The sequence below is a fragment of the Cuculus canorus genome, chromosome 1 (genome assembly GCF_017976375.1).
Source record: "Cuculus canorus isolate bCucCan1 chromosome 1, bCucCan1.pri, whole genome shotgun sequence".
Lineage (NCBI taxonomy): Eukaryota > Metazoa > Chordata > Aves > Cuculiformes > Cuculidae > Cuculus > Cuculus canorus.
In genome coordinates this window covers 130567826-130577392 of record NC_071401.1, presented here as the reverse complement: position 1 = coordinate 130577392, position 9567 = coordinate 130567826, and the positions used below count along the sequence as shown (strand labels likewise).

At 41.4% G+C, this 9567-nt stretch overlaps 1 protein-coding gene across 1 annotated transcript in view; it reads right to left on the bottom strand.

The window, feature by feature from the left end:
- Positions 1-1244: 1244 nt before the first annotated feature.
- Positions 1245-9567, bottom strand: part of ARHGEF5 (Rho guanine nucleotide exchange factor 5) — a 41874-nt gene continuing 33551 nt past the window's right edge. The window contains exons 10-16 of the mRNA XM_054063406.1: positions 9060-9134; positions 7178-7267; positions 6687-6841; positions 5845-6006; positions 5393-5463; positions 4967-5071; positions 1245-4698 (exon numbers count right to left, since the gene is read on the bottom strand). Coding sequence (XP_053919381.1) covers positions 4544-4698; positions 4967-5071; positions 5393-5463; positions 5845-6006; positions 6687-6841; positions 7178-7267; positions 9060-9134 — 813 coding nt within the window. The 3' untranslated portion in view covers positions 1245-4543. The remainder of the gene's footprint in view (positions 4699-4966; positions 5072-5392; positions 5464-5844; positions 6007-6686; positions 6842-7177; positions 7268-9059; positions 9135-9567) is intronic.

The following is a 9567-nucleotide window of genomic DNA, read 5'->3' as shown; positions in this document are numbered from 1 at the left end:
AATTCTGTGAGAACTTGCTCCTCCCCACATACAGGGTGCAGAAATATCTTTGTCACACCTAAAAGACTGTGTTTTTGAGGACCTGTGAGTAGCAAGCTCAACTGCTGCTGAATATTTAACCTTAGAAACCCAGGTGCTGTAAAGTGGGATCATATGGTATGACTGCAGTGAACCAGGTTGTCTTTCTTTGTGGGTTGGTGGGGAGACAGTTTAATTTTTTTAGATGTTCTGCCTGCAGTTGTTTAGCAGTGCTTCTGGTTTTCCATAAACTAGTGACTGCAAGAAATAAATGGTATTTCTTGAGGCACTGTAATTTTGCATCCTTTCAATACTTAACAATTCTAGGAAAAAAAAGAAATCTCCTAACAGATTGGTAGTTGGGATTCTTACATTATAAGTGGTGTCATCTGCTCCGGTCACATTTAAAACAGCTTTGTGTGTTTGCAGGTGATGACACAAGATGAAGGGCAGGAGTGAACCAAGCTTAGCTTATGTGACTTATTTCTCATTCCATGCGATTGAGGAGACACTGTGCTGTAACTCACATAGGTCACAACCATTCCAGAAGTCAAGCCCTGGGCTCCTGTGTCCTCTGTGTACAGCTTTCCTCCATGATAAGTGAAGTGCAGACGGCTCTAATACAACTTGCATGTCTGCGAATGGGAATGATAGTGCTTGCTTGAAGAATCTGATTTGCTCATTTGCATTCTGCTCAACTAAGACAGAACTTCCTTCATCCTCATCTTGAATATTGGCTCGGTGCCTCAGTGCTGGCACAGGGCACCTTTCTCCTACTGTGCATTTCCCCACATGCTCCAGCTTTGCTTCAAGGTTTGCTGTAGCATCGAAGGCCCTGCTTCTGCAGATGCTTTCACCTGGAAGTAATTTCATTGCATTAAATGAATGTAACCTGAAACACATGGGCCACCATTTTGGAGACAGTATAGTTAGTGAGGAGAGCACACCTGGTTCAGTCACCAGTGCAAGACATGCTGGCTGGAATGTTATTGCTGCTGAAATTGCATTTGATTTGTTAGTGGGGTTCAGGTGACAAAATACAACTCTTGATCTTGGAGGGGATAGGACCTCCTCAATATCAGATAGAAGTGCAAAGATATAAATCACTGACTGCTCTTGAGGTTTCCATTTCTGAGCAAGGCTGTGTTTATTTCCTGAACTCTGGCCCAATTGTCAGCTTTCTCTAGTGTTGTGAAAGGGAATAAGAACTGTAGAGAATGCTTTAATTTATTTTCCTTTAGGGGGGACCAACATAGGTCTCCAGAGCTGTGAGCTTTTATTATTTTGAGACACATAAATTTTTATGTATTTTATATGAGAAAATGACAGCGGTCATAACATTTGATTTTTTTCAGACATAAACCAAGAATTTCTCAGATTCTCAACAAAACTTTTAAAATGTAGTTCATTGCTGTTCTTACCACAAAAAAAAAAGTGTAACTGCTCCCTAAAGGTTGTCTTTAGTATTATTTTTCAGTATAGAAATACTTAATTTCTTTTGTCCAGTTATGCTGTGTACCAGTCTCCACAGATTCTTGTGGAAGATTATAGTTTCTTTGTGCTTCAATTTACAGCCAGCTATTTAAGATGCACTGGCATCTCTTACACAGTGTACCTATTCTGTGGCCTTGGGGACCTTACTAGAAAGGTATACAGAATTTGGCTGACAAACTCTGTGCTTCTGTTTCTATTTTATACTGATTTTCTGGGAAATAAAGTTATCCACATGAGTTGATGTAGGGAAAGACCCTGACTCATAATTCAGACCTTAACAGGACACAGTAAAATACTGTCAGCTTGATTTCTGCCTCCTGAATGTGCAGTTGTAATAATTGTAATAGCTTGATTAAGTTTGTACAAACCAAAGAGATGTTTTCAGTTTCAAAAAGTAGGAAGCAATTCAGTGCAGACTTGTTTATGGATTTTGGTGGCAGGGTGGTGCTGGGGCTAAAAATTTAACTAAATAGTGGGAAGTTGAGGCCTATCTGAAATGTAAGAAATCAAAGTATAACAAGGTATAAGCAGTTATTCTTAGAAGCATAAGCTGACCTTCGAATGTTCCTAAACATACAGCCTTAACTTCCTGTTGTTGGGTTTGTGTATCTGTGACAGAAGTTAACCTTTGATCCAGCTAGTTAAACAGTCACAAGAGTGGCCCTGAAGTTTCCTATCTCAACAGGAATTTTAACAAGAACATACAGAATTTAACACAGAAACAGCCTTGGGAGAGACTAACGAACAATACGCCTGCTTGGTTTTGAGAGCAGAAGTTGAAAACGTAAAGACATCTTGTTAAACACTTCAGAAGTCAAGAAGACTTCTGATTAGGAACGGCAATATCTATGGCCTGCTTCCCCATGATAAAAGTAGCAAAGGTGAAGATGAAATAGTTATGGGGATGCCTCAGGTTGCCTACATAAGGTGGCCTTATGTGGGCATGTACTGAACTGATCCCATGGCAGTGTTCGGTATCCTTGTTGAGACACAGGTGATCACAATGACTTATGTATTGCATAAATTCATGACAGCATGGGACAAGCAGGTGTTTTGGATCTCTGAACATTCATGAGTCTTGTTGAAGATTATAACTCTTACATCACTTATTTTAGTTTGAGGTAGGGCTTTGCTTTTGTTCTGAGCTAGGGACCAGCTTCATTGCTTTTAGGGGGGAAAAAAGGCAGATTGTAGTCTGGACCATAAATTAAAAGGCAGTTGAATCATCTAATCCTGTCTTACTGGTAGAGTGGACTGGACTACCATCTTCTGTAGGTCATTCCTTTAACTTACCTTGATATATAGATGACTAACACCACTACAGAACCTGCAGCAGCAGTCACTTCAGGGCTGATGATAATGCCCTGAAGAATCTTAGGGTACTGGCTGTCAAAGCAAGCTTTCTTCACTACCTCTACTAAGTATAGCTATTTGTGCTTAATGTTCCCTTAAAAAGGAGAGTTATATGGAAAAAAAGAATGAAAATACCGAATATATATCCAGTAAATATTGAATTAATTATATTTGAGTTTAAAACCTAATTAACAAGGAAAGCAGAAAGTTGTTTCTTTTAACTGGAGAAGTGCATGAGTTTATTTGGACTAGAAGCATCTTTTTTTCTTTTTTTTCAATCCAGGTAAAATTATTGATATAAATAGGCTGTAATAAGCTCTAATAGGTACAACATAAGTGGGAATTAAAGGCAGAATGTTACAGAGACAGAAAGCTGGTGATATGAAGATAACTAATTCTTCAAATATATTAAATGCAAGAAGGCTACACGTTGCTTTCTTTGGTGTATTGATTCTTATAATTGATCTTGCATTGACTGAATGCAAACACTTTAACATAGAAACAGTATTTTACAGTTGAAGGCATGTCCTCAAATACACAGGTTCTGCACAAAAGCAGGACTGCATGTAAACTGGACTTAAAACCAGAGAGTTCTAAAAAAGAACAAAGTCTCTGGTACATATTTTGACTTTATCTACAGTGGCTAATAGACATCTCAGTGTTTTCTCTAAGTGTGCAAAATGGTGCATGCAATACCACATCAGCTATCAGATTAAGAGGAGCAGGAAAGTGCCACTTCATTGCATATGCCTAGTCATCATGATTATTTTGTACAGGGCATGTACCAACACGTAATACAAATCTTTGTCAAAAGTCACCGTTCTACTTTAAGTGGGATGCAGGGTAAAAAGACTGTTCATTTCAGATGGCTTAGTGGGACACTTGTTCAGAAGAGATGTGACCTTTGTGAAGCAGATTCTTCAGCTTGATACCTCTTTAGGTGAGGGAAATCATCACGGTAGCTTCTGAAAAATTCACTTAACGCAAATGGATTTCCTAATGCTGTCAAGGACTCTTAACAGTATGCCGAGACTGAGTTAAATTTAGGTACAATGAACTATTTGCCTATCTAAAAAAACAGTAGACTTGCACGATCAAATAAATTGTTCTAAATTGAAATTAAACTGTGGAGATTGATACCATCAAGATCTGAAAAGGATATTCAGATGGAAAACTCTCCTCAACTATATTGTGCTTTGCACTTAGCACCTTCCTTCTCAGGAACTCAAAGCTCTTAGTGTACTAATACTTGTGAATTTAGCCTCACAACATCCAGTGAGGTAGGTAAGCTTACCCCCATTCCACAGATAGAAAAACCAAGGCAGAATTCTGAAGTGGCTTGCCCAAGGTCTTGCAACTTTGTCAGCGGCAAACCCAGGGATATATTTTCAGAAGTCCAGATCCCAGACCGCTGTCCAGTTAAAGTCCCTTCCTACTACCACAAAGCAACCAATACATGCAACTTGTTTTTTTCTCCTGCTGCTGCAATAGTCCTGATGACACAGAGGAAGTGAATTATTTTTCCTGATTGAGTTCCTGCTTTCTTTGGCAAAAAGCACCTGGCTCTGTCAAAGTGCTGTATTATGCTCTTCCAAGAGGCTTTTCTTCTGAGGCACAATAGAAAAGAGATAGTTTCCCCAGAGCAGGGAGACTGTACAGGTCCAAACAAAGCAGAGTCTTATTTCTTGCAGAAGACCTGCTGCTTGGCATTCTTCACACGTTGTTCCTCCTTGAGGTTCTTCTGCCGTGCATGTTTGCTGGAGATGAGTTCCACATGTTCTGAGGGGAACCAGCCTCTCTCCCGGTCTGAAAGTTTTACTCCTTCTATCCACCCTGTGGTTGTGGAGAAAAGCACACTATGAGGCAAGGTGGTCAAATGATTTTTTCATTCTTCCCCAAAGCCCGCTCCAACAAGACCCCAAGATCAAAAAAAAGATCCCCTTTCAGCGTCTAAATAAAGTGAAGATGAAGTCTTTTCATCCTCTCCATCCAACAATTGGGATTGAGCGGCTCCTTCTGAAGCATGATTGCATTGTTAAAGCTTTACACAACTAGAATAACCTTCTCCTAATTTAAGATAGCCATTGTTGATTCTGCTCACCATCATTGCTGTACTGCATAACCATAATGATATCTGCTTTCTCCAAAGCCAGCTCATCATTTTCTCGAGCCTTGTAAGTCTTTATGCATTGAACCTGTGGTGCATCTAAAGGGGAGGAAAGATCATAATGATGTATTAGAAAGCAGCAGTAAACTTGTGTGCGTCAGCCTTGGAGGAGGTACAGGATAAAAGGACTGCCCAAACACTGAAAAGCAGAGAACTGGAAGAGAGACAATGGTTCTTTACTTAATATGAAGACTAAAAATGGGTAAAATAACTGGTAGAACCTGACACCAAAGGAAAGCCCCAAAATATCTTCTTTATCTCTTCTGCCTTGGAGTAATTTCTGGGATGTTCCTAGTCACAGTGACTCCAACTCCTCTGAGCCAGATCACCCCCATTGCTGTAGTAGCAGAGCAGTCTCACCAGGGCATTCCAGGAGGTCCAGTTCTCCTCGTGGAGGAGCCAACGCAGAGATCCACCTCAGCTTCTCACTGCTAGAAAACATCACCAGGTAGGTGTCAAGATTCAATGCGAGGGACAGCAGTCTGATGACAGGATTGCTCACAGGAGGGGTCATGGAGGGGGTACTTATGGGAAGCAGTGAAAGTGGAAGTAGAGAAAGGGGATGGGAAAAGGCAAAACCTCCCATTTTTGGAGGCTGATAGCATGACATAATGAGGTAGTATTGTATGAGCAGCTATAATGAGAGAAGAGCAAGGTGCTTCATTAGGGGCTTATTATGGCATGAGGATGTTTTTCAAGACCTCTGATTAGCATTAGATCAGCATTTGGGTAGCTGAGGGACAGCCATCAGGCTCCTAGGAGGTGTCTGGCTACAGTTATGGGATATATTGAGGGTAACCTTGAGCTCTTACTGTGTCTCTGTACGAAACAAAAACTCCACTCTCTTTCCCTGGTAATTCTGAAGTAGAAAGAGACGGAAAACATTTTTGTTTGTTCCATGCAGTTTCATCTCGCATTTCTCCCCACGCACATCTGAGAAAGCGGCATGATCAAACACAACAAAACGTCCACCCCTGCAGGTAAAGAGTGAGGGACAAAACAAGTTGTAAGTTTTAAGGTAATGAGGGTTACAAAATGAGTCTGTGTTGTTTTCTGATGTCAGGAAAGCAAAAAGTTTTTAAGGAGTCTTAATGTGCTTCAGGCACCCTTAAGCTTTGTACTTGCTAGAACAGAATGCCAGAGAAGAGAGAGGGGGCTTAATGAAAAAGGTAGAAATACTAAGCTCTATCCTGTCCGAATTTTATTTGATAACTTACAGCTTAAAAACATAACGACCCTCCTCAAATTCCCAACACAACCAACCAACAACTCTCTTAGTTTCTTGACAAACCAGTGACTTGCATATTCACTAATCTTCATAGTCCTTGAGGAAGAAATTATTTATAACGTAAAACTAGAATAAATAGTTACAATTGAAGTGTTTCACGTTACAGAGATGGAGATGCAGAACAGAAGCGTTGCACTAGAGAGCAGAAGATACCTTGCTATATTATCATATGTTGTAATAAAGAGTTGGCAATAGCAGATTCCACATACTTGCATGATACTCACAGAATGTAGGTTTAGGAGAGTGACTTGACAAATGCTGCCACTTGCTGGCAGGCAGAGGAAAAGGACTCTTTCACCAAAGCACAGACCCAGAAAGAGACAGGTATTTTAGAAGGGGCAGCAAGAATTGTGTTGAAGCACTCACTCCTTCGGCCGAGACAGGAGCAGACAGTCATTGAAAAGATGTAGGTAGATGGGACGGGTGGTGACTTTCCATTTTGGACTTAAGGTGTTGAAGTCCAGTGCTGTCAACTCACCACACTTCACAAGTCGCCTTGACTGTGAGATGAGTGGGAATATCTGCAAGACAGAAATGAGCATTTATGTCAAATACGTACATGGAAATCAGTATCTATGAGTTCTGGATTTGCACTTTTGCCTTTCTCTAAAGGAAGTGTGCTTTAATCTTTCTGACTGGACGGGGGTAAATCATGGTAGGCACCTTCAGCCGAAGGCTGACACAAACGACTGAGCAAGGGAAGCACTCATGAAGAGTTGACCTGTGCATGACATTCAGGTTCAAAGTTTCTGTGTCTATTGGAGAGGTGAACAAAAAGTAAGTGCAAGTAACTTTGTGAGCAAAAAGAGAGAAAATACATTAAGCTAGAGCAAGGCCCAGGGAATGGGCAAGCTCACCTTGCACTCAAATTCAATCTTCTGGCTGAGGTAGATCAGCTCTTCAGTGCTCTTCATGCGCTGGACATTTTCATTGCAATCCTTGATAAGCTGCAGGGGAAAACAGATAATCAGTGAGGAGGGTGAACTGCCCGGTGGGAACAGTACTACTCCCAGGAGCCCCTCAAGAGTCAGTGTAAGTGACAATTCCTTACGCATCCTCCTGCAAAAAAACTCTTTTTCCAGGCGAATGTGCTAAACTCCATACCTACAATGATCATACTTCTTTCTTAAAGAAGATATTCTTTAGATGAAGTCTATGTGATAAGTATTGTTTTAACTTTGGGATACGAAGGGGGATAGAGACATCTCTCAGGTGACAGAAGTTGAATTGCTGGTCATTTGGAAGCAGCTCTTATTAGACAAATATCAGCCCTGATTTACCACAGCCCAGAGCTTGCTGCCAGTTCCTGTGAGGAACAATGAAACAAGATACTTCATCCTATAAAAGCTGCCTGCCTAGTCACCTGAGGTGAGACAGGGCAGCTGCATAACAGTGTCACAGAGGTAATGCTGGCTTGTACACACCTGGAATCTAAGGATTTCAGTGTATGACTTCTTGCCCACCCACCTCAGACTGCAGTGTTTTGGGAGCTGCGCAACACACAGATGCAGTCTTAAGAGTGTTAAGTAGGTATGGATCATGTTGAACTGGTCTTTAGGTTTGTGGTGGAGAAATAGGGGAGAGATTCTAAGGAAGGGAATGACACTCCTAGAAGATGAAATCGTTGCTAGGCAGAGCAGAAGCTAGCTAGGGACAAGTCTATCTTATGCCACTATACAAATTTTAGATTACAAGTTGTCCAAGAAGACATTAAATCTTGCCTCTGTAATAAACAAGACAGAGGAAGGGGTGCAATAAAACAGAGTAATGTCTGGCCATGCCCTATGTTTTTAAGCCAAGATTTTCTTGTAGGGGCTAAGGTGAGAGATGATAACTAATTACAGACAAAGGGAAGGAACAAAAAGGGGAATGGTGCTTAGAAGACTGGAAAGAGTGAGTCCTGAAGAAAATTGTTTAATACCAACCATGCAGGTTGAGTCACATCCCAGCTGGCTCCTGCTTTAGTGCTTTCCACTCATAGCTACGACTGTGCATGCAGGAGAGTCACATGAAAACACTAATTTTTTACCAGTAAGGATCAATGACAAGGATTCTTGACAAGGGTGAAGATCTATAAAAAAGACAGGGCCACTTTGGTGCTCTGCAGCTATGTGATGCAGCATGGCTTTGGAGAATCACAGAATATCCCTAAAAGCTATCCAGGAGTGTCGCTTGAACAATTGGGCCCATGATCACTTTTCTGGGGAGATCATTCTAGTGCTTGACCACCCTGTCAGTGAAGAGCTTTTTCTAACCTGACCTTCCCCAATGCAGCTTTAAAACATTCTCTTGCATCCTATCACCAGACACTGGAGAGAAGAACACCATCCTCTCTGCTCCCCCTCATGAGGAAGTTTGTAGACAGCAATTAGGTGACCCCTCAGTCTCCTCTAAGATGAACAAACCCAATATCCTTAGCTGCTCCTCATGAATAACACCCTCTAGTCCTTTCACCATCTTTGTTGCCCTTCTTTGGACACATTCTCGTATTTTCACATCCTGCTGATCTAGTGGAGGCCAAAACTGCACACAGTACTTTCACTGAGGCGAAACCAATGCTGAGCATAGTGGGACAATCCCTTCTTTCAGCTGGTTAGCTATGCTGTGCTTAATGCACTCAAGGACACATTCAGCCCTTTTTGGCTGCCAGGGCACATTGTTGACTCACATGGAGGGTACTGTCAAACAAAACCCCCAAAGTCCTTTCTGTAGGGCTGCAGGATTCATTGATGGCCTTACCTTTTCAAGTGCATCATAGGCCTGCGTTGCTTGCACTTCTTCCTCAGACCCCGGCCGAGTTCTCTTCAGGATATTCTGCATGAAAGAAATTGTTTTTCATGATGCAGACAGAGAAAGCTGGACAAACATCTCTGAGAGGGGTAGAAGAAACACGGACACACCAAGATACCAGCCTCAAGGGAGACTAAAGCAATGATAGATGATGAGATGCGGAGATAACAAGGCCAGAAGTTTGAGATATCAGCAAAATTTCACCGATAAGCTGCATCCCTGAAAATCTAAATCGTATTAACTATCACGTACATGTTACACCACAGGAAGCAACCACTAATCCAAGCACAAACAGCATCACGTACAGAATTGTCCTTTGTCTGATAGTCTTCTTCTCCTGCTCAAAAGAGGCTCAAATAATAATATTAAAAAAAAATTAATAGAAAGAGCTCAAAATTAATTCATTAGGGATTGCTGGTTCCCTGTCTGGACGGCTCCCATTGGTCAATGTTGCAGG